General features: G+C 39.0%; 1 protein-coding gene across 5 annotated transcripts in view; it reads left to right on the top strand.

Annotated features, from left to right (window-relative positions):
* Positions 1-22,153, top strand: part of LOC138628879 (mitogen-activated protein kinase kinase kinase kinase 4) — a 65,704-nt gene extending 43,551 nt beyond the window's left edge. For 4 of the 5 annotated variants that reach the window (XM_069712190.1, XM_069712193.1, XM_069712189.1 and 1 more), the window contains 15 exons: positions 1,411-1,481; positions 3,090-3,157; positions 6,018-6,103; positions 6,474-6,568; positions 7,152-7,236; positions 7,420-7,587; positions 8,837-8,942; positions 9,580-9,735; positions 9,923-10,066; positions 10,422-10,556; positions 10,685-10,785; positions 11,884-12,033; positions 18,112-18,271; positions 18,797-18,936; positions 19,211-22,153. In XM_069712190.1, the coding sequence (XP_069568291.1) occupies positions 1,411-1,481; positions 3,090-3,157; positions 6,018-6,103; positions 6,474-6,568; positions 7,152-7,236; positions 7,420-7,587; positions 8,837-8,942; positions 9,580-9,735; positions 9,923-10,066; positions 10,422-10,556; positions 10,685-10,785; positions 11,884-12,033; positions 18,112-18,271; positions 18,797-18,936; positions 19,211-19,294 (1,749 nt within the window). In that variant the 3' untranslated portion in view covers positions 19,295-22,153. The remainder of the gene's footprint in view (positions 1-1,410; positions 1,482-3,089; positions 3,158-6,017; positions 6,104-6,473; positions 6,569-7,151; positions 7,237-7,419; positions 7,588-8,836; positions 8,943-9,579; positions 9,736-9,922; positions 10,067-10,421; positions 10,557-10,684; positions 10,786-11,883; positions 12,034-18,111; positions 18,272-18,796; positions 18,937-19,210) is intronic. The other variant, XM_069712191.1, reaches the window with a different exon arrangement.
* Positions 22,154-25,949: the final 3,796 nt, after the last annotated feature.

The raw sequence follows: 25,949 nt of genomic DNA, 5'->3' as shown, positions 1-25,949 counted from the left end.
ATACAAGAATGTGGTGCACACAGCACGAGGTCGGTATACTGTGTCTGTGTGTTTTGGGGAAAGTGTGTGTGTTTTGTGCGAGTTTGTGTGTGCGCTTGAGATGGGAAGGGAGGCTGTGTTTTAACTCAAGGTCTGTTATCAAGTGGCCCTGACTGCAAACACACCTTGCATACTCAAAAACGCATCATTCATTTGCCCTTCCCCGCTAATATCGCTGCTCCCCTGATAAGTGTTTTACAAACAGAATATGCTTGTAGGTGAATTTACAAACAGAACACCATATGGATTTGATAAAACAACTAATAACTACTTCACAGAGAGAGGAGGGGAGCCAGTAAAGCTGTATGTTTGCTATGTTGTTGAACTAACAGGAGGCCATATGGAGTCGATAGAGCAGTTAATAACTCAAAACTCTCTCTTGCATAATGGTGACTGGAGCTGCTTTAAACCAATCGAGTGGCTATAAAAATGTTAAGGGGACCAACAGCAAAGCCAAGCACTTATGAGGGGTTTTTTTTTTACAACTGTCTGAATTCAGATAATTCACCATCTGAATAGTCTCAATATGCTCAAGCTTGAAAGACTTTTTTTTTCCTCAATCCCCACTCAGGGTTTTGTGTTGTTTTTCGTGCTCTGAATTTAAGAAACACAATGCTGTAAGCTCTGTGTGTTTGCCACAGTAGTAGACAGGAAGCAACAGACACCAAGCTTGCTCTGTGCCTGTGCCTCTGCATGACGCAGGATGTGGGCAGCTTGTCAGAAGGATGATAGGTATTCCCACAGCTCTCTTCCTGCTCTGCTGGGTGTGTCTTCCTCTTAGTGACCATGTCATGTGACCCAGGAGATGAGAGGTCAAAAGGTGTCCAGCTGGTTGGTTGGACTGAGAGTTTACATGTAAAAAAAAAAAAAATCCAGTTGAAAAAAACAATACTTTCACAATAAGCTGTTGTTGTTATATCATGAATGCAACATTGTTAAAAAAAAATTTTAAAAAAATGCCCAGAGAAGGTTGAGAAATACCCCTGACTCAGATAATATTTCCACACTAAATGTAAAAGTTGGACATGGCTTTGATGTGTTTAGAGGAGCAACAGTGAATTGTTAAGAAATACCAAAACCAAATGTTCTCATTAGATTCGCAGTAATAAATATCTCCCTGTGGGTTATAAAATATGTTATTGCACTCAGCTTTACGGCCTTTCAGCACTGTAAATGTTCTGTGCATGAAAGTTTCATAACAGGAAACCTTTCTATAATTAGCTTCTTGGCTAGATGTAAGGTCCTTTTAAATAGCTCTTTATCAAAAGTGAAACAAGCTATTAATACCACCAGGAGATTATAATATTTGTGTCCATTATCCATGTGTTTCTATTCAATCTGTTAAATTGACTATGCTTTTGTATCTTCCAGGTCCCAGAACGCACTACCTCAAAATTTTACTGCAGGGAGCTCGTCATGGGACACAAGAGGGCCTCTTCAAGGTACAGCACTTCTATGTCATAGACATGTGTCGAGAACTGATACCTGTGATGCCAAAATATTCACAACTTGAGGCTACTTGGAGGAAAACACTATATTGTTCAAGCTAATGTATCAATAGTTCGTAATGTGATCTGGATGCTACTGAAAGTATTAGGCTACCATTATCTGTGTGACAAAATATAAGATGGTGACTTTGTTACTTTATGTCACAAACTTCCAAAAACTTGACTATAATGTTTTTTTCCTTTTAACGTTTCACCAATAAATATGTTTTATGAAAAAGGAGTTGAATTTGAACAATGTAGCACACTCAGTGATGAACCCACACATAACTTTCAGCAACTCTCCAGTTGCCCTCAGCTTTATGATGCAGTTTAGTATTTTTTGGTTCTTTTTTTGTTTTTTGCTTTCAACTCTGCTTTTGTTCACTTTCAGCCCTCTTATCTAAATTTTCCCAGCAGAAATCTTTCTTCAATAAAAGATTTGCGATAAATCCACTGTACTCTACATCCACTGCACCAAACAACAGACAAACAACTTTAGCAACTGTTTTGTAAACATAGTGGATCATGTAGCATCTAGACAGAAAGATATTTACCTCAGAACGGAGCATAGAAGAGAGTAAATATTGAACTTACATGTATCTGTTTCTCCATCTGTGTAAGTGACAGTGTTTTACAGCGTTTAAATGCTTTTTTATTTAAGCGTTTTATTTATTCTTAGGTAGCCATTCCTTTTGAATAAAAATATGGCTTAAAAAATGAACAGTTGGTTGGTAAATCCTCAGACTAGATATATAAGACACATCTGTTTTTTTCTCTTTTAAAGAAACACACTTTTACACTGTGTAAACTGAATGAATCAAGTTGGTTCATTTCATGTGTTTAAATGCAGTTTGTAGAATTACAATTCTAGAAAATGACCATTCAGTTTGAGAATAATTACTTAATTTTACTAATAAACAAAGTTTTCGCATCAGTACGTTTCGCAACCTCATTGCACTCCTGTACGTTCCATAACTACCATCTACCAGCGGCTCTGCTAATTGCCTACAAATTGAGTGAGTTTCTTCTTGACTTTGGGAATGCCTACTGTCTAGTTCAACTGCACATCACCTGAGCTGGTAGCCTCGAGCAGCAAATATGCAGGGCTAGCTTAGCATCATTGATAGTGCTAGCAGCCCAAATACCATGAGTCTTAAGTGAAATTAATTTATTATTGCAACCATGCTGATTACAAGGTATTTATTTACCACATATATATTCTTTCAGCTGGAGTGAACCTTATTTATTGAGAGGGTTTCCACACTCAGACTATATATATATATATATAGATATCTGTATCTATATATATATAGATATATAGTATATTGACATGCACCATTAGAGCAGCCGGTAATGGGTAGATCAGATTAGTTTAGCTTGGATAATTACTTTTGATCAGATGATAATAATGGTGAGGAAATTGGGTCATTGCAGTGACAGCGTGAAGGATATACTCCAGATTAGGACACATAGACATGTGTAATGTTGATCACAATTACCCTCCCTTATTGTATCTCTTTGTTTTTGAACTCTCCATCTGTGTGTGTCTCTCTCTCCATCTAGTGGCAGCCCAGTGCCAGTAGCAGATAGGAGTGGAAGATCTGTGTCTTCTTCGAGCACCAACCACCCAGGTCTGTGCTACCTGAACTCAACTCCTCACTGAGCTCAATTCATATGCTGTTATCTCATGTATGAACAATCAAAATTTACCCCCCTCCTCCCCCCAAAAAAACAAAAATATAGGCTCTAAAACTCAGGTCTTGGATAGCAAAGGTGAATTAGCAGTTCCGTCACCTCTGGTGTTCTCCCAAATGATGAACGTGTTTGTTTCAATAAGCTGCTTCCTTTGTTTGAGTTCCTTCATAACAAAAACAAATTGGAATTTGATTTTTAATGTGCACTAATGCCTCCTGGCATATCTTGCCATCTTTTCAAAGATAAAGGATTGAAGTTGTAAACGAAATTATGTTTTTGTGAAGACCACTTGTCTTTGTTGTGGTTTTATGGTGTTTCATCCAGTACGATGGCTGCCACATTTTGTTATTGCTCAGACCTTGTTCTCAAATGAATGCCACACTGTAGTGAACTAACCGTTCACTGTGTGTGTGTGTGAGGGGGGGGGGGTTTGTTTGTTTGTTTGTGTGTGAGAACTTGTGCATACCCGTTTCTCACGTTAGTCTGCATGGCCCACACACATCATCCAAGCCGGTGCACATGCTCATACACCTTAAACAATATCCTCATCGACTCATACTGCACATACACTCACTTGTGTCTAAAGCACAACTACACCGAGTGATGCGTCCAAAGTCTGCCCACTCTACCCGAGTGCCCAGTAAGAGAGAACAAACTCACTCATCTATCGCTGTTGGCAGGGAGGAAGCTGTTCTCGTAGCTACTCGGGTTTGATAGAGAGGAGAGAGGGAGTCGGGGGTATGTTTAGCATTTCAGAGCTGTCGTCTGTGTGTAGTTGGAAGGAAACAACTTTTGATGCCTCCCACTCCTTCTGGCTGCTGGACTCGGCCTGCTTTGGTTGGAGCCACAGATCAGAGATTCTCCTTGAGACTCACAGCTCCACTGTGGTAAAACACCTTTATCTGCTCATTCTGCAGCTGACAGAAAGCTGCTCACCTCTTTCAACTCTATTGTTGCAAAGGGTATTTTTGGCATTGATGTATTAATTGATTATGCTATCTTGGATTAAAAGAAACTGGGATGAAGCAGTTGGTTGGGAAGCAGGGGTTTTACTGGCGGTCCTTCTGTTTCTAAAGATTACGACTTTTTCATGAACCCCTTTGATTCTTGTAGCAAAGGTGATGTTTCTTCTTTTAAAGGATTTTCTCTGCTTCTCACGCTCTGCCTTTGCAGGAAACTCTTGGTATGTGATGGAAAAACAGCGGCCTTTTCCTGTTTTGTTCCAGAAAACAATCATTTTTGTGCTCAAAACTGTAGCACAGTCCTGAAGCCAGTGTAGTAGTCGCAATAGAGACAATAATTCTCGCACCATCGATTAGCCGGTTCTTGAACAACTCGGTACTTAACCCAGTGCAATAATATGACCACCATTTGACATTAAAGCTTTTTTAATCAATGTTTTTTATAATAACAATAGATCAAATGTGTGGAACATGATAGTTGCCTGAACCGACAGAAAAATAAACTTCATCAAACTCTTTGGAGCTTTCTAGGTTGATCTTAAGTCCACTGTTTTGGTTTTAGAGCATCTTATCTTCACTGGTTTGATTCAGATGTTTTCATTAACATTGTTTTCAGCTGCAATAGTCATCTGTTTTCAGTGAAAACCTTCTAAAAGCACTATACACCACCAACCAGCACCAAACAGACAGACGCAGCTGGTAATACTGGAGAGAAAGGAGCGTTTAGCAGCTAAAGAAGCAACTATTTCCCCTCATAAGTCGGTTGAGATAAAAACAGAAGAATGAATATTTGACGATGTTGACCAGAAACAGAACTCCAAACTAGAGCCCCGATGATAATGAATTTCTGATGTCCATATATCGCCTGATATTTTTATGTTCACATTGTTTATATGTATATAACGTGGGCAGTGGACACTTTTGACACTTGTGACAAAGACATTTATTGGAGTCACAGTTTATCGTCCTCACTGACATCAGCGCACTAAAACATTAAACTAAAATGTGAATTATTTAGTTATAAGTTAAACTATTAAAACACACCCAAAGACACACACACACACACACACACACACACACCTCACACACACACACAGACAAGTTCAAATTTTGCCTAAAAAAAGCATCTTTTTCTGTATTATGTTCTGTAAAACACTTTTTCATATTGGCACGTATCGACCAACATATATGCAATAATATCTGCGATAGGAAAATATGAGCCCAAAATTAAACAGCTTTTTTTTAACGGTGTGGCTGTATTCCAAATAATTGGTATTAATGCCCAGCTGGATGTGTACAGTAACAGAGAAGCTTTTGCTCACTAGTACATTTGCTGTAAGTCAACGTTATGAGGTGAAAATATATCCGAGTCGTGTTTACAGGTTGTTGTACTCAAGGCGCCAAAACATCTAGAAATGCAGGATTAAATTATGCCATTGCATTTGTTTTAATAGCCATTTTCCCTTTTTTAAAAGTATTTTTAAATAATTTGTCGTATGTCTAAATAGCATCTAAAATGTCTTTTAATCTAAAATAACTGCACAATGTAGAGAGTATGACACAGGGTTTTTGCCTAGTAATTAGCAGGGCTAAGTGCACCAACTCCAACATCGCTCCGCAATTCAAATTTCTGGCTTTAAAGGAAGCTAACCTATTGGCCCTATTTAGAGGGCTGCAAAGGCTGCCACTATTGGAAAACGGTCTCATTTATCCATCCTAATTACACCTCTCAACGCTAATATCGGTCTGGTAGGGATGTTTTCTTTAACACCGCCCAGCTGTTATTCTCACGCCGCATAACTTCTACTAATGTGAGCATATGTGTGTATTTTAGGCTACTTCAAGCTGGAAAGTCCTCTCCTACAGCAACATCGACAGCATCACAGGAAGACAGAAAACATGACCAGTGGACACACACAAGTAAGTGTTATTTTCCTCTGACAGCAATCACAAAACTCCATGTGAATCTTCAGACTTAAGACAGTTCATAAAGCAGAAATAGACTCATTATCTTTTGCTGGTAACACTAAAACAAACAACAACAAAAAAACTTTGGATGTTGATTTAGAAATGCGCCGTATTCAGCACCATCACAAATCATGTACACACAAATATCACCGGAATTCCCCTTCTACATTGATTGTACATTTACCTCATAGTGTTTCCTTTAAGACCTTCTTCTTTCGATTAACAGTTTTGTATGATTGTCTTCATCAGTTCCACTTTAACTCCTTTTCTTTGTTTCGCTGACTCACCTGACCTCATGTACTCATATTGTTCCCCCATGCAGGGAGTAAAACCTTCTCTTGGTCGGCTCAACAAGGCCACAGAATACTCCTCTTCTAGTGATGAGGTTGGCAGCAGCGATGAAGAAGAAAGGAACAGGTGATATATTCATCCTCAGTACAATTCTATGTGCTATGTGAATGTTAATGTAAAATACTTTTTTCTGATAAAGTACATGCTGGTCTTTTCTTTTAAACAAAACACTGTTATATTGCACACAAAAACATTGAGCAATTATTTCATCGTTCCCAAACACCGTACTGATGAAACATGACCTCTTGCAAGATGTAATGTGAAACCAGAGGGAAAAAATAGGTCACTGTCCTCATCCAGAATGTTGATGCAGCTTCTTAGAAAGCCTGCATGTTGAAATATTTCTGCTGAAGTTAAACCCACAACTCCACAGATTTTAAAAACTGCACACGTTCAAATTCAGGATTAAAATCCAATGGTATCATTTATTGAACTTTTAAACCTGTGAGAAGGTGAACATCAATAGAAAAACAATGTTCATTATTTTTGACATCTATTATTTCTCATCAGGTTCATCTGTTGATCGCATGAATTAAATCTGCCTTGTGTTTATCGGCACTGATCTCAAGGACTTATTGATCTTGTTTCTGACTAAATGCAACACATGTAGTCAGACTTTGGTCAAAAATCTTTACTTGATTGCTTAAAGGTCCGGCCTGTCCAATGGAAAAGGGAAATACTTCAGAGGAATATCGGACGGCATCGTCCTACAACCTCATCACAATCTTAACCAGGTACCCGGTACACTCAAGCACAAACATAACCATGTACTCTGCGGTCGTTCAAGAGCATTTCTGAACTGTCGAATATCGTGATATACAGACTTCCTGCAGCTGTTGAGGCCGTTCAGCCAATCATTCATGAGGAATCCTCCATTCCAGCCTTCATATTCTACTTTGTCTCTGACTGTTCTCTAGATGTCTCGGTTGGGTTCAGATGATACTTACATGCTACCAGACCTTCTGCAGAAAACTTCTTCTTCCAGCCCAACCCATAATGCACTGGGCCAGCCGCAGCGGACACGTGAGCGCAAGTACTCAAAATCCCCCTCAGCCCCTGGATCCCCCACACACCAGGAAATACATGTAAGTAAAAATATTGATTTTATTGTGACTTTTCTCACTTTCATTCTGTTCATACTACAGCATAATTTAGTATCATAAAATAATGTATTCAATGCCACAGCCGTCGCTAACAGTTAATGGTGACTAAGCATTGATTCTGGTGTTAAACAATGTTCAAAAGTAATTTGTCATGGCGGTGAAACAGATTTAAAGCTTAAAGATTTTTTTTTTTTTTTTTTTTTTTTTTTATCTTATCAGTGCAAATGCTTTTGATAATACTGCATGGAAAAACCTAACTAGGTTGCAGAAATCGTGTGATACAACTCGATAAGCATCGGTTATCAGCATTTGGGATTATTGTCCATGCCCATGGCTGTTTTAAATGTTTAAAGAAATCCATGTTTGTAGTCGCATTAGTTAGATTTATCCACCAGAGGGAGGTGGTGGCACAATTAAATTGTAGAGTTATCAGTCCTGATATGATGTTAGGTTAGGTTAGGTTAGGTTAGGTAGTTACTTTATTAATCCCCGAGGGGAACATTTTTTCGCTACAGCAGCATACAGAAGCAACAAGATAATAATAGAACAATAGAAAAGCAATAAAATAGCAGTAAAATTATAAAATATAAATGTAAAATATAAAATGCACAGTATATACAGTGTATACAGTACAGTATATATTTATATATATTATATACAAACAACCAAAAAACACAGTCAACAGTATTATTTTACCAGAGGTGAGTTATTGTACAGTCTTATTGCGGTCGGCAGGAATGATCTCCTGTATCTGTCCTTGTGACAGCAGCTGGAGGAGTCTTTTGGAGAAAGTGCTCCGCTGTCCCTGCAGCAGGTGGAGAGGGTGGTCAGGATTATCCAATATGGACAATAGTTTCCTCAGCGTCCTCCTCTCCACCACCTTTTCCAGACTATCCAGATTGTAGCCGATGATGGAGCCGGCCTTCTTAATCAGTTTGTTAAGTCTGTTGGTGTCTCTACTCCTGCACTACTAATGATCTTGATTTAATGTAACTGTGCTTCCTCAGCCAACGACGCATTTCATATGTTCTTATGCAAGTTTAGAATAAAGAACGCATTTGCTGTAATTATATTATTAGCAAATAAGACTCAGTGTAAATCTAAAACTATGATGTTAAAAGATGGCAGTTGTAGCGCGGATCTTTAAAGCCACGAATAATGAATGAAAAATTGCAATTTTGTATGAAAAGATGGTATCAAAAAAATGGTCTTTTGTTTTTGTGCTCATCAGACTGTCTGCAGTCCTACTGGTAAAACCCCCACATCTTCCTCTTCCTCCTTCCTGTCCTTCATTGATCCAAGATTGATCCCCATATCATCACCACCACAGAGCCCAAGTGAGTACATTTACACAAACACTGTGTACTAGTATGTACAATACACTAATATGCAGTGCAGCATGCATGTTTACATTTTGATCTGTCAAAGTTTGCCTTCCCCTCATGTCGACGTGAAACGATACAATACATTTGTTTTGCTGCCTATTTCACTTTCCAAGGAGTCTAATCCGATTGAACTTTGGCCCTCCAAATCAGGAAGCTGTCCATGTTCTGCTAGTTTGAGAGAAAGGATGATAAAATCAGTATTATCTACAACCTCGTGGGCTGATATTGTTTCCTTTTGGCTCTGCTAGCTGCTGCAGGTCACAACTACAACCCTACTCACTGTAGTTCCAGTAGCTTTTTGCAAATATAGAATTTACTTGGCAGATTTTGGTTTAACTTTTCAAGTTAGGTAAATTAAGTCACTTGTCAATGTATCCATTGGAAGGTTAGATAGTACTTCATTAAATCTTAAGTAATTTACTCCTTTGTAATAAATAGAATATTGTAAGATTTTATAGATTTTATAGGAAATAATCATGAGAGAGGACAGTTTTTCTATTGGTGCATTTACACAAAACTTAACTACACTTTACATTGTTAAAATGTGTATCTTCTTTATACATTTTTATTTAATTTTGTCCCTTTGCAGCAGGCAGTAAGACTGATCCAATCAAGAGAGAGAACCACAGGAAGGGCTCTGTGGTTAATGTGAACCCAACCAACATTCGACCACAGAGCGACACTCCAGAGATCCGCAAGTACAAGAAGAAGTTCAACGCTGAGGTTCTCTGTGCTGGACTCTGGGGTTTGTAGTTTTTGATTGTATATGTTTTAAATATCTCTTGTGACATGGTATCACTGGACAATGACCCTTTATTAATAATGTTTATGTTCTTTCTTCTGGAGTTTATACCACTATTCAGATTTACAAATGATATGTTGACATAGTAGTGTATGTTAATGGTGAGCTCTGTGTCTGTTTTGTTCTGCAGGTGTGAATCTGTTGGTGGGGACAGAAAACGGCCTGTGGCTGCTGGATCGAAGTGGTCAGGGGAAAGTCTACTCACTCATCAGCAGGCGAAGGTTTCAGCAAATGGATGTGCTGGAAGGACTCAATGTACTGATTACTATATCAGGTACAAGTCCTCTACAATTAAGTATACAAACAAATACTGACAGAGAATGCAGATATCCAGCTGTTCATATACAAAACCCTACATATAGGATATATATCTGTGTCCTTCAGAAGTTCTAAAAACACAACAGTGTTATTTGGCCAACAGCCTCGCTTATCTCAAAATATGAAATGATAAAACAACACACAAGTATTTCAACTCTCTGTAAATACTCCAATGTAGACTTCAAGTCCTTGCATATTCATTCTCTGTTTGTGTTTCTTCAGTCACCTCAAAGACATTACTTTTCATTAATGAATCATTGAAGCAGGATTCACCTTCATTCTTCCCTCCATCCTTCACTCTCTGTCTTCAGGTAAAAAGAACAAGCTGCGTCTGTACTACCTGTCCTGGTTACGGAACAAAATCCTCCATAATGACCCCGAGGTGGAGAAGAGACAGGGCTGGACCTCAGTAGGTGACTTGGAGGGCTGCGTACACTATAAAGTGGGTAAGTACGCACTGCAGGGGGCAGAAGAACCACAAGTATTGTTTTAGTGGAGATCTTTGAGAGCTACAATGTGTAAGAGTGATCAGGGATCAACTTTTTAATGTCTCTTTGTCCATCTTGTTTTTTAGTGCGTTATGAGAAGATAAAGTTCTTAGTGATTGCGTTAAAGAATGCTGTGGAGGTGTATGCTTGGGCCCCAAAACCCTACCACAAATTCATGGCCTTCAAGGTTGGTAACATTCAAATAGAATATGAAAAATGTATTTTCTTTGTTGTCAAGAAAAGTATAAGTAAGCTCTTTGCACTGGCTATAAACTCAGGATGAAATATAATGTTATACAGTGATCCTTTGAGCCGTATTGGCTGCACGTCAATACAGATCAGTCCGTGGGCTTTTTGGTGCTCCTCTTTAACACTTGGCACATTGATTATCTAAATTACAAGACGGCTTGCCTGACGGATGACATTGCAAACAGACTTCTGTGGTAATCGTAATGACTTTGGTTAACACCAGACTTTTCATCTGGTGGGTCAATCTGTCCACATTTCCAAGACTTTAGGTAAATCAAGAGGCACATGAACTATCTGAACTGTTTTCATGTTAGCCAGCCCACATGCTGGTTTTAGCAAACCAACTACTAGCTGTCGATGACCAATTGAAGCTCAGATTTATGGAATATGTACTTAGTCTAATAATGCAGTTCAAACCTAACAAACAGAATCTGCGATATCTGAAACATCACCGTAAACATAATTTCACGCTTACATGCGCAATTCAACCTGGTCAGTTATTCCCTCCAGTTCCATCCACGTTTGATTTGTCTAAAGAAGTACAACCACCATTAACAGGTTACCTCTGCTCTCCTCCTTTGTGTCTTCTCTTCTTACCAAATCTCTGCATATCCAGGACAAAACACCGATAGATGTTCAAAAAATGGAATAGGGTCACTGCCACAGCCAAACACTTCCACATTCACATCGACGTGACACATCTCGGCCTAATATGCACAGATTCTCAGTGGAGCTGTGTCCCATTTATTTGTGTCCTCGGTGGCCTGAGCTACTTTTTCTTCTGGGCTATACAGTTTAACCCTGTCGCTTTAGAAAAGGCTGAAATATACTTTGTGGAAGTGATAACATGACTGTGTTTTTAGAAACGAGAGAACAGTTGCTCTTCAAATTGTCAAACTCGGATGCGAATTAATAATCACTGGAGTCATTCCATTTCAAACGCTGGTGTCACAGTGTCTTTTGAAAACATAGTATATCATTGGAGGTAATAATTGGAATGTGTCCTGTAACGCTCCGATTTTCTGTGTCTGCCCAGTCCTTCAGGTCTCTGCCTCAGAAACCGCTGTCTGTTGACCTGACAGTGGAGGAAGGTCAAAGGTTGAAGGTCATCTACGGCTCTCTGTTTGGTTTCCACGCCATTGACGTAGACTCTGGAACTCCGTACGACCTCTACCTGCCGACTCACGTAAGCATCTACTCCATTTATTTGATGTATTATGCTGGTTAAGTGTTGCCTTATTTTTTGATTGGCATCTGTTTTTACAATGTATTTTATTTAAAATATGTATGTAATATTTTTTTATTATTATTATTTATTTATTTTTTGATCATCACTCTTGTTCATTTATCCCTGAAAATACACTTTTATTAAACTCCCTCAAAGCCTTCACTACATATATTTAATGAGTCTGGACAGACATGGATGTAAACTGAAGTACTGACTGGTTGGCGGAGGCATATAACCACAAGGCGTGAGTTGTAGTTATAATTTTGTAGACCACAATAAGAATAATTTTGACCGTATTTGCAGCTGCTTGATGTCTTCCATGAACAGCAGGGTCGGACATGTTTATGAAACTGTTTATGAAAAAACCTCGGCAGTGTATCTTTACGAATACTTTAAAGAGTTTTACACATTTGGAGATCTTTGGGTAAGAGATGTCTGATCTCTGAGGTTGGACTTGGTATAGATATTATTCTGACTGTAGCTGGAGCTCACTTTTGCTTTTCCATCCGTCAGCCGTTATCTCTCCAGTCAACCATCTCTCCTCACTCCTCTCGATCTCTCAGGATGTACCTCGTAAATCTGCTCCCACCCCTCACTCCACAGATGTCAGTCATTGCTCTCCTTTACAGTATTTCTCCTGTTTTCCTCCCTCCACTCTCCTCCCACACAGTCTGTAGCTGTCAGCCACCATTCTCTCTCATCATTTTTGTTTCTTTTCATCCTCCCACTGTGTCACTTTGTAATCCAATGTAGCGTTGTTCATTTCCTCGTTTTCACCTCGTTTTTCTCCCTCCACATTTACCAAACTATCGTTTTTCGCTCTGTTCTGTCTGCGGGCCGGTAAAGCTAATGGCAGAGTGCTATGACTCATGTTCACATTTCTATTCAGACATTATCAGTTTTTCTCCCTCGTATATAATGTTTGAACTTTCATTAAAATGGTAGAAATTGATCTGGTGACGTCAGAGTCAGAAACTCTTTTGTGTTTGTTCTGATCTTCAATAGATATTTTAATTTGGTCATATGTTTGGTTTATTGGTATTTTAGCTGGAGACATGTTTATTGGTTTCTTTGGATTGTGTGTCATTTTTAAAAAGACTTAAAGGGGGACTCTACAGGTTTGATACAGCTTTGTAATGTCCTCTGTTGTTCTGGAAGAGTTCCATTCATGATTTTCTTTTGAATTAGGTTCAGCTCAGTTCATCACAGGAAGCATGATTTGCAAGCTGGAGGTGTGAAATGTACATGGCATGGCTCTTTGAAAACATACAGTAGGATCCTCTGTTATGGCGGCTCGACCCTAACAAGGGTCGAAAAGTGAAGACATTTCAGCATCTGCTGCTTTTATTATTGGGTAGTTTCTGTTCATTTGTTTGTCTCATGTCCCACAAATTTATGGAGGTGCAGTACAAAATGATTTGAATACTCCTGAAATTGAACAAAGTAACAGTTCATTACCTCCTGATTCTTCATTGATTCTCCACACAACCACATCGAACTTAACTAACTCAACCCTTCCACACATTTATTTTCAGCTCTTTAGAAAAACAAACTGTAACTCAAGTTTTTGCACATACAGCAGATAAAAAGCACCATTTGCAATCATCTGTGGATCTTCAGCTCTGTTTTGCTTCTCACCAACTCCTAAAAAAATATCAGTTTTTAGCTGCAAAATTTTTCAGAATTGCAGAATCATGTGATGAGTCTTCTTTTCCCCAACTGCTGACAACATTCACATAGTTTTCAAGTAAAGTGATCCATTTTAATTCAAGAATATCAACTGTAAGCAATCAACAGTTCCAAAACTCATTCGTGGCCATGGACAAGTCTGGTGTGGTTCTGTTGGAGGGTTTGAAATAAAATCAGCTCCATTTAACTTCCTTTGCTGTAATGCACCAACTGTTGTGTGATGCACCAACAGTTTAGCTACTACATAAATGAATATGAATTAGATCAGTCGTCACTAAAGTAGAGCCGGTTGACCAAGTGACAAAGTAGAGATTCCTCATCCATAACTGTTGCTACAGTGTTAAGACACTCAATGGGCTTAATACCAAACATCAACCTGAACTGAATAGACTTACACATGGTAAACAGCACACAACCTAGCTGCATTTCCACAGAGTTCTTGCTCTGGTGTTTTGCTAATGTCTGTGAAATGTATTCATACGAATAAGAACTCTCAGTTTTAATGACTTCGGAAAGTCTGAGAAACTTGAGAAGCTTTTTCCATCTTCAAAAAGGTTGCAAATGATGTTGCTGTTTGTCTTTAACTGTGAGGAAATCGCCCACTGCTGTTACATTTAGAGAGAGAGCAGGTCATCTTTCTTCTCTCCTCTGCTGTATGTGGGCATGTAAAGCTCGCTGCAGCCTCTGGTGACTCATATTCACATTCACATTCTGACACATCCTGTTGAATATGGGTTTTAGCAAGAACTGGAGAAGCTTGAGACTCGGAATATAAGAAAGTGTTTTACCTTCAGAGTGACAACATTTTTCTGTGCCTGTTAGTCTTATGTTAAGTGTGTTTTTTTTAAAACGGTCGAAGTATGCAGTCAGAAGTTCTTTCTGTGGTGCAGTGGTTGTCTGGTTCTCTGTGTTGGACCTGTGTTGGACAGGTGACCGGTCCAGAGTTGACCCCGCCTGCCCAAAGTCAGCTGGAAAAGGCTCCTGAATCTCCCCTGACTCTGTACTGGACAAAGTGGGCATAGATAATAGATGGATGGTTCAGATAGTGTCTGCAGTGGATCGATATGGTGTTGATTCGGGCGGCTGGTGCTGCAAAAAAGGTTTTTAATGATGTTCTTTGTCTCTTTCAGACTGGCACTCATTTGAGGAGTGTATAATCGTGTTGTGGCTCAAAAAGTGCTCAATTTATGGGATTCAGATCCATATTAAAATAATGGGCTCTGCTTTACAACACCAGTGTCTTTCCAAGTTTCAGACCGACGCAGTTGTCGTTGCCCATGTGTGTGCACCCAGGGGTCCATCGGCCTCAAAATGAGGTGTGGTCAGGTCGGTTGTCGGCTTGTTATACATGCACAAACATGCAAAAAATTAAAGATAGAAAGATTACAATGTCAAGGATTATTATTGTGTGCCTCAAACTGTGTGCAAGTCAATTCGTTTCCTCTGCAGAGAAACATTCTTCCCTACTGTTTGGCAAACGCACCAATATGATAGCAGCCCGCCAAGTTGAAGTGTAACTGGCTTTTGAAGGGGACGGGAGGTGACACTCTGGTTGGTTTATTTTATTTCACACCTTAAATGCTTTGACGATTCATCAAAAGATGAAGTACAACCCCTTTGAACTATGCAATTACATCAGCTAAAGCGATTTGGACGTGCCCTACATGCACTTGCATCATATACCTGAGATCTTTAAAGCGCAGTCCTTTGTCGCGTTTCAAGTTTTGTCTGAGGCTGTGAAGTCATGAATGTTCTCTGACCAGACGTGTGTGTACAGAATGTCTGAAAGTGTCCTTTCATGTTCATTCATATTTTGTATATCTTTCCCTCACTCACACACATGCGCGCACACACAGACACACACACAGACACACACACACACACACACACACACACACACACACACACACACACACACACACACACACACACACACACACACACACTGCCCCAGCCACCTCTAAAATGTGCTGCTTCCTATAAGCAAGGCAGAGTTGGAGTGATGGAGGGAAAGACACGAAGAGAGAAGTAATCTCTATAAATACATCCCTGCTGTCCTCCTTCTCTCGCGATCATTAACTGTGTGTGTGTGTGTGTGTGTGTGTGTGTGTGTGTGTGTGTGTGTGTGTGTGTGTGTGTGTGTGTGTGTGTGTGTGTGTGTGTGTGTGTGTGTGTGTGTGTGTGTGTGTGTGTGTGTGTGTGTGTGTGTGTGTGTGTGTCCTGCTCTTGCTCCTGTTGATAATTTTTTTCTCACTCTTCCTCTGGTATATTAAGCGAGTCTGTCCAGACCTGAGACTACACCGGTGCCTTACACTGCTGCTGCAAAATCATTTCTGCTCTCCAGCCTCGCTCTATCTCCCCTTTTTCCTTTTTCTGTCTCTCACACACACACAGTCAAGCTTTCTTCCAGACACTCAGCAACAGTGTGCTTTTAAACCCACTCACTTACACTTCCTTTGAGTACTCTGGAGGACACTTCGCACTCCTAAGCTTCTCTGTGGCTTTAAACCCGTATTCTGATCGTCTCATTTACTCCAACTCCTTCTCTTCTTCCCACACACACACACACACACACACACACACACACACACACACACACACACACACACACACACACACACACACACACACACACACACACACACACACACACACACGTCATCAGCAAAACAATTTCACTTAAAACACATATTTCTGTTTCTTCATCGCTGTTAAAAGCAATTCACCTTTTCACAAGCACAAGTCGAACCGTCACTCTCTCACACACAGTGCACTCACCCACTTAGAGAAGCACACACACACACACACACAAGACTCTCCCTTCACTGCCTGTAAACTATGTAACAATGCTGATTCCGAGGCAGAGGATTAAGATTGCGTTGCGTCTGTGGATGCCCGTTCTCATGCTCAGGATTGTGGTGGCTCACACTCTGGTAATGTATGAAACCCTTGACACACAAACTGGCAAACTTTTTTTTTTTTTTTTTTTTTTTTTTTAAGCAGGCAGAGTCTTGTTGCTATGGAATTTACATTGAAGAAATCCGGTACAAACATGTTGTTGGTTTTCTGTACGGCAGATGCTGACGTACCGTTTGTCTCCATCTTTGTCTGGTTAAAAGCATTCATCTTTTAGAAAGTCATCGTGAAATTCTTTTCAAATAAATGTTTCAGAAGTGGTTCGATAGAAACTTCTAAATTGTTTTCATCAAAGCTTGTGAACCGTTGTATGAATGTTAGGGATGCATGATATTTTGCAGATGCATTATGTTTTGTCGCATCCCACAAGCTGATATTTTACAACTCTTTTGGATGATTGTCAATGTCAATATTTGCACATATATTTTTTTCCACCTAATTGCAGAGAGCATCAGCTCCCTCCTGTAATGGAATGAACTCATTATGATGCATATTCGTATCGCGATGGTCCTCTGACAGATGCTGGCATGAAACACAACGCGTTTCAAAATGTACACATTTATTGATGCTCATCTGATGATCTTTCATTTTAAAGCATTTATCTGCCGATGCTAAAATGACGTGACAATATAATTCAGAATAAATGTTTCCGAACTGTTAGATAAATATTTCGGATGTGGTTGGAGGAGTGTCTCTGAACTAATTTGAGATTTGTTTTCAGAAGCACTCAGATAAATTCAGTTAGATTAACTCGGAGTCATGACATGTATCTCGGCTGGTTGAAAAAATGTAAAGTAATAATTGCTGCGAGATACCTCTGTTAGATGAGTGTTGCAGAAGTGCTTCATGGTAGACACCAGTTTTCCACATGATAATTAGCAGCAGAAGAGTCTTAGTATTTGACTAATTTGTCAGTTTTGGTCAATTTGTACTTGGTGCTCCTGAAATTGATCTTGAAATGACCTCCATGCTTCAGTCAGGAACGTCTGTTTTATGTTGAAATCTCCACTTTCTTCTGTCTTTCTTTAAACTCAGAGGATCCTGTTTCACTACATTTTAGGAAAATCCCATTTGTCTCTTCTTATTCTAATGCTTCTACTTTTTTGACCATTCTTGCTCACCAAGTATGTACGATTTTCTTAACATTGGTAGATTGTAATGGCGGAAACGCAAGAACTGAACTTTATTCTGTAGTTTTACCACTGAGAGACATTTTCAGATGTCATTTCAGTATCATAAAATATATTTAATGTCAGTTCTCAGAAAGCTGGCAGGATGTTGTTGCATTTCAGAGTTTGTATAATACGTACAGTATAATTGTGCGTCTATGCTTTATGTGCAATTTATTCTAATTGTAGTATTTTTTTTTTTCTTTTGTCATTTTTTTTCATGAACAAGTATATATTGTCATATCGTGTGTTTGTTTTCCAGATCCAGGGCTCTATCCGTCCTCATGCCATCATCATCTTGCCAAACAAAGCAGGAACGGAGGTTCTGGTTTGCTACGAAGACGAGGGGGTATACATCGATACATATGGCCGCATCACCAAGGATACGGTGCTGCAGTGGGGCGAGATGCCTGCGTCTGTTGGTAAGTTTGGACCACACAAAAACATAAAGATGTCATTTCATGCACACCACAAACAACGACACATTGTTTTAATGTCAGTCATTTCCACAGTGACATTTTCCTCTGAAGTCCTGCTGAATATCTTCGCCGTGGTTTGCTGTATGACTTCCTGGGTGTAGAACAGCAGCTGTCCTGAGCACTGAGAACTTAACCTGAACCAGATTGTGTGGAGACAGATTTGGGACAGGGTGGGCTAAAAATAAGATGGGAGTCCTTCTGTGTGTGTGTGTGTGTGTGTGTGTGTGTGTGTGTGTGTGTGTGTGTGTGTGTGTGTGTGTGTGTGTGTGTGTGTGTGTGTGTGTGTGTGTGTGTGTGTGTGTGTGTGTGTGTGTGTGTGTGTGTGGGTCTAGTCGGGACATCACTCTGGCATAAATATGAATTATCTGTAGGAAATACACAGACGTCTCTTCAGGTTTTCTTATTTCATTCTCTGCTCTCATAGTCATGTTCCCTGCCCCCCTTTCTTTCTCCCCTCCTCCCCTCCAGCCTACCTCCAGTCCAACCAGGTGATGGGTTGGGGAGAGAAGGCCATTGAGCTGAGGTCAGCCAACACAGGGAACCTGGAGGGAGTCTTCATGCACAAAAAGGCCCAGAAACTCAAGTTCCTGTGTGAAAGGAATGACAAGGTGGGAGTGACAACGTACTTACCTGGGTTGCCTAAATCTGCAACACAAAATTACAATATATTCAAAACCAACAATAGTATGCGTAAAACAAATTCCAACCTTAATAGTTACAAAAAATATCTGAAAGTATTTTAAAAACCTCAATCCAGTAATTAGTGTTGTAAATGTTATTATTTTGAGGTTATTTGTTCTCAAAACAAAATGAAGGAAAAAAAGTATTTCCTTTTTTTTAACACAGCTCTTAAACCTCTCTGAAACCTCCGTGTTGTTGCAGGTGTTCTTTGCTTCAGTGCAGTCCGGAGGCAGCAGTCAGATTTACTTCATGACTCTTGGGCAGAACTCGCTGTTTAGCTGGTAACAACTGGACCTGTTCACTCTGCGATCAACTGGTGGGGTCTTGCCTTCGTTATCCTGGATTTGTCTGCGGAGGCCTTTTGAGATTTGAGACTGATGCAGTTTTCAATGAGTAGTGGCCACCACACAAGGATCTGCTATATGTTCCTCCATCCACTTCTCAGTCTTATTTTGTTTTTGTGTGTAAGTATGTGTGAGGTTTCATGGCTCGAGCTGATCATGAATCCGCCCACATGAAAGAAAAAAAAAAAAAAAAAAGCTTGAATCCATCACTCCATATCCGTGACTACTGAAGCTTGGATCACTGCTTCTTCAGCCGCAACAGCACAAAAACGTGGATATTCAGCCGAAAGAGCATCTCACGTGAAAAGCACGCAGCGTCTTTTCCTGTAGGCTTCACTTCCACAAGCCATCACAGCCCCAGCGTTTTGTGTCATTTTATCCAAATGTAAAACGAAAAAAGATTTCAAATCAACACCTGGTCAACATCTGGCCTCAAGATTCCATTTCAGCTCATCTCTCCTGGATCAACGAACCCATTTTGTTTGTTTTTTTTCTGACGCATTCAGTCGTATCCGCTAATTATGTGTATATCACTTATTCACTCATATTTGCTTTAACAATACCCGGCTGTGATGTGTCACTGGATCATCTGCTTCCTTTTTCATCTGATCAAGTCAAGTCATATTACCTGGATCATTATTCTCCCGGCACACATCAGAGGAGTAACGTTCCCATTCTGGTGTTCAACTGTCCCTCGTCGACCTCGTTCACTCGACGAACATCATCCAGGCATTTCAAAGACTCTGTTAAAATGTGGGACCCCAAATTATTTATCTTTAATCAGATCCCAGATCTGAGTCTGCGCTGCCTGTCTCTAAAGCCTCAGAACTGTTTGATTTTCATGACAGCCTGTAGTTGAGTTCAGGTTTCCTCATTACTGCTATACTCAGAATTACAGGACCCAAACTAAAGGATTATTTTGTTGATTTCCCAGTATTATATAATGCACTATCAAATGTTATATAAGAAGTATTTCCTCTTCTCTTGTTTGAATTTACAGGATGACAGTGTTATTGCCCTACATGGTCCAGATCAGATCACGTTCCTTAAGATATACAACACAGTCATGACGATATAGTTGACTTCATTTTAGACTTTATTTATTCTTAATTGCCAGCAGTAAGTTAGTCTCTCTCTCTGCTATGCCTGAAACCATTTGCAAAATGTGGAAAAAAAAATTCTCAGTATATTTGCTGCACTGCACAGTTTGTATTAAAATGAATTGCGAACACAGTTCCAACACAGATGTGGACCAGGACATTGTAATATATCTTTCTATGATAAGGACCTTGATAGCCTTTTTCATTACTGTAGGGGGTACAAGGTTTGATGTACCGATGACCATAAACGGTATACACAAATAGATATGAAATATGATATGAAGTACAATTCCACAGTAACAGGCTATGAATGGTTTTCTGTAGTTTTGCATCTTTTTTTTTTTGTACAGTTTAGGATGTATATAATCTTATAAGATGCACTGTTTTTTAAATATTTTATAAATGAAGCCATCTTTATGTAATTGTACAGAATTATAGGCTTATGAATGTGTGAAATTCAATCTCAAAACAGTTCTTTACATGATCTTTGAATGTTTGTGATCATGAATTTAAGCGTTTGACTGATAATTTGAAGACTCTTGTTCAGGTTTCACTGACCTGAAAGAAGCGTTCAAGATCAAATGTGAATCCTGTTTTTTGGTTGATTTTCTCCCGATGTGTATAAGTCTGGTGTTTTGCACAGTGGCCATCTTGTACATTTTTTTCTGTAATATATCCGACTTTGAAATGACTTCGAAGTGGAACCATTTAAAGCCATTCTGTAGTGAGGAAGAGATTACTGCTAGCCTTCAGCTTATACAACGCTCTGTTACACTATACCCAGTTTGGGACGCACACCTGCTTCTGATGGGTCAACTTGATGAAATGATCTCTGATTTAACGAGTTGGGGTGGAAAAAAGTGAAAATGCCCTGTTATGTAATAATTTCTGTTTTCTTTGATATATTACTTTTTTTTACACAAAGAACTTCAAAGCAAGAAACCAAAGATGAAAGCTTTGAAGTACTTACTTACGGAAATCTAACAGTGTGATATAATTCATAAATTGCAACCGTCTTTTGCATTAATATCTGAATCATGTTTAAAAGATAGTTAAATCAGTTCAAGGTATATTATTATATTCTGTACAAACAAACAGAGCCTGCAAATTCCCCTGATAATAAAGTAGATGCAAGTTAATGTTGTTACATGTCTGCATTAGGTTGTGTAAGGTTTGATAAAAGTAAAACGGTTTTTAACCTTCAAATGTGAATTTGCAATTTGTGTATTTATCCATTTATTATACCCATATTTGTTTTGTCTTGATGAGATTTAGCTTAAAATGCTAACTTTGTTATGAATTACATTAGCTTCTATATTGTGCTTACTCTTCATTTTGTGGTTATCAAATTGTGCCAAATGTCGTTGTTTTTTTATTGCATGATAATTTGAGCATTTTTATGATTGACTTGAGAGAAATATTGCAGCTGGTTCTGTGAGAATATTTTAAACTGGAAAATGAGCTTTCTGTCATATTGCCAAAAGTCTTCTAGTATGTATTTCAGTAGGATAGATAATATCAGACCAGATGGCTTAACATGGACTCACAGGATTGTGAACTACTTTTTACAGGCTGACGTTGCTAATGCGGGCTAAAGCTACCAGAACCTGTTACTCATTGTTAGCTAACATAAGACGCTTGGCTAGTAACACCAAAATGTGTCACTTTTCCATATAAGATAAACATGTGGCAAAACTTTATTTCCCATAGCTACATATTGTTGTGTTTTTGGGACACTTTCAGAAATGATATTCCTATATACAGCAGACAACAACTGCAGTAAACTCTGGACAAAATTAATGTGGGGCAAACAGCCCTTTCAAAACCAATTGGAGAGATTGTGGCAAGTCTTGAACTTTTTCTTTTGTAATCTTAACAAATGCGTTCAGATATATTAAATATTTGAACTTTATTCTTCTGTGCGGAGCAGGATACGTCGAATAGAAACAGCTTTGGTCAGGCCTCCTCAGCTGTTGAATGGTGACCGGCACACATTCGTCAGCTTTGGCCCGGTTCCTGAACAAGAACTTGGCTATTAAAGTCCAGACCAGATCTACAGTCCTAAACTACCACAGGCTTTTGTTCAGCTCTACCATGCAAAAAAGTAATAATTAAAAATCAACAATAATGTACAGCGACTGGCCGGTATCTACTGCACTCATCTTCCCAACACACTCTGTCGTAGACATTCGAGAAATGTTCACACTACTGAGCACGATTACGTCATTCCTAAAACGTGTCAACAAACCCTTTTAGTAATCGATCATTGATTTGATTTGATCACATGGTGCATTCCTTTTGATTTGATGGAGAGATATCCGTTTTGAAAAACAGGTTTCCGCCCTTCCACTGTCAAGTTTGATGTCGTGGCGTTTCTACTGTTGAGGAAAGAGGTTTTCTGTAATGTATTTGTTTTGGTCCACAGAGGAATCGTTTGTTGTAAAAAAAATGCCATCATCTTTGACTTGATTTAACAACACATTTCTCCAGCTATGAATGCGTTTTCATCTGTATCGTGCTCCATCCTGCTTCAGGTAACAGCATACGAATCGGCTTTTCTACGAGCTGACCGGGTCACAACTCTTGATGTGTTATATCAGGGGCGCTTCTGTCTTCTCTTGGTCTCCCTGTTGCTGAGGATGTGACTAGCTGTGTGACTAATGTGAGAGAGAGAGAGAGAGATCTGTGCACTCCCTCCTACACCTTCCACCGGTTAACATCATAACAGATTCTGTTTCAGGCCGGCGGTGACTCACATCTCTAACTCTGTTTCTCTCACTTTCCTCATCACATTTCTTCATTCATTTGCGTCTCCTGCTAAACTCTCTCTGGTATTCCTCTTTGTTTCCACATCTTATTCCCTTTATAGCTTTCCACTGTTTTTCTCTTTATCTCTGTTGGTCTTTCAGTTGGCTAAGAACTGTCAGGCAGGAGTGAAAGATTATTTATTATATTATATTTATGTACTCTGTAGAAATGGTGTGCATGAATACATTTAGCTGTACAGCACAGATCATCTTTGTTGATGATATTGTGCTGTTTTTCTCATATTTCTGATGCATTATTTATTCAGATCTTTATTCTTTATCCAGTTCTCGCTAATTCTTTAAGCAGGACATTTCATATCATCATTGCATTAAATACTTTGTCGTGGATTTTCAAATTAAAAGTAAAGTCAAAACGTAAAAATGGACCCAAAGATTTGGCCCAACCCTGTTGTGTCTTGCTGTTTGGTGAAGCCAGATGAAGCATGATACAGAAAAAAAAGAAAAAAAACCTCAAATACACAGCTGTTTGTATTTTTTGTAATATTCAGTGAAGTGTAAATTGTTGTTTTCCAGCCTGTGTGTGAGGAAAAGTCTGCGTAATCTAAAGCGAGTGGGCTTCGTGTGGGAGGGTGGGATGTGGACTGGGAACAGCTGTTTCATAAACCACAATTCAGTCTGCAAAGGAAGGAGGGAGGAAGTTTGAAGAAGTAACTGGTGGCGTGAGCCAGGTGTCAGGTAATAGAAGGAATACGGATGTTTAATACGAATCTTTTAAGATCAGTCCACAATTTTAAAAAATATATATATAAAGAAGTTTCACGAAATTTTTATGATGAAGAGAAGGGGGAAGAGGAAGTGCGAGGGAGATGGCGATTGTACTGAATAGCTTTTTAAGGTTAAATATCCACCTTTATATTTTTACTCATTAATTGGCCAAAATTGTCATTCTGTTTGAATTGTGGTTGTGGGTATTAATTTACACACAGGACAGTTGCGTTCCAACGAGATGTAAAGTCTAAAGAGAATTTGAGATTATATAAAACCAAATATTATATAGATTTACAGTAATCTGAGAATATGTATTTGCCCTCCTCTACCATTTACAAAGAGGATTCTTTTGTTCCTTTGTTTTATTTTTGCACTGGACCTTTTGTTTAATGATGCATCATATACTGTACTCCTCCTGCTTTGAGATGAACACACACTAACTTGTGTTTCCATGTAAAAAGGCAAAAGACAGTGAGACAAGAATAAATCTATTGAATGGAGTGTTGTGTTGTTCTTTCTTTAATAAGCTACACTGACATGTATCCATGGCTTCATTTCAGCTCTGAATCTTACAGTCGAAACCTTTGATCGAGCTCATTTCTGACCGACACAGTTTTGTCTGTCGAACACACTGCATCTGTCAATGTGACATCTGTTGTATTTGTCCTAGTGCCTAGTTTGATTGACAGGCCAGTATAAGTAAAAAGGTCCTTTTCTTACTCGTTAAAGAACATTACTAATACCACACTAAAAAATGCTCCATTAAGGTCCTGCCTGGAAAGTAATGGTACTTAAATGTGTGTATATGTGGTATATTTGGGAAAAGAACTCACTGCAGAAAATGTAGTGTTTATCATTAGATTATTATCAGTGTTACATTAATCTGTAATCACATTTTAAACTATTCTACAGTAGGGTTTGCAACTGGTTACCTTAATTGTTGATTGACACACTGATTCATTTCTGGATTCATTGATTGATAAGTTGGTTTACAAAAATTTCAACATATAGCATGAAATACCAAGAAAGTCCCTCAAAGCCCAAGACCATACCTTTATATCAGAAAATATAATTCAAAAATACAATTTGAAAAAACTAGAGTGAAGGTGGTGGTGTTGGTTCACTGAACATCTGATGTGTGTGTGTGTGAATATTTAAACACTGGTTTCAAAAGTCATTCCAACAATTGATTTGTTCCGATTCAGGATTAACAGACAGATGAATGTATTGATGGATGATTTTTATCGAAGCATGAAGGGAACTGTCAAAAATATAAAGATGACATAAATACATTAAATATCAAATCAATGTTTAACTTACATAATTATTGCATCTACATCCTCTTTTCTAAAACATAGAGGTCTGAAGTCATAATACAGACACTTAACAAACATAAAAGACACATGAAATATTAAACAATCAAATCAAATTTGGAGGGAGAAGAGGCTCTGCAGGCCAAAGGTTATACAGCTTCCTGGGCGTGCCCATGAAATGAACACAGGATGTGGTGTTCAGGGCTCATAGATGTGAGGATGTCAGGAGAGGTTAGTTCTTTCAAACTTCTGATTTAAGAGGAGTATTAACATATTTGCTAGAAAAGAAAGCAGATAATCAACTGAACCTTATAAAAATCAATTCAGCATGAACTAAATTCCATCTGTATATTTTGCAGTTGTGTTTAATTAATAGGATCAAAGTTAGACATGCATCAGTTCTGGGGTTAGGGTTAGTGGAAGGAGACCAAAACAATGGGAGCTTGATTGTGTCCACTGTTGTCTCTCTCTCTCTCTCTCTCTCTCTCTCTCTCTCTCTCTCTCTCTCTCTCTCTCTCTCTCTCTCTCTCTCTCTCTCTCTCTCTCTCTCTCTCTCTCTCTCTCTCTGGTTGTCTGTCTCTCTCTCTCTCTCTCTCTCTCTCTCTCTCTCTCGCTCTCTGTGTGTCTCTGTCTCTCTGTCTCTGTCT

Source organism: Brachyistius frenatus, unplaced genomic scaffold (assembly GCF_029030835.1).
Source record: "Brachyistius frenatus isolate BFR_SWC_R1_liver_20210118 unplaced genomic scaffold, ASM2903083v1 Contig_107, whole genome shotgun sequence".
NCBI classification, from domain to species: Eukaryota; Metazoa; Chordata; class Actinopteri; family Embiotocidae; genus Brachyistius; species Brachyistius frenatus.
This window is presented reverse-complemented; position numbering and strand designations above follow the sequence as displayed.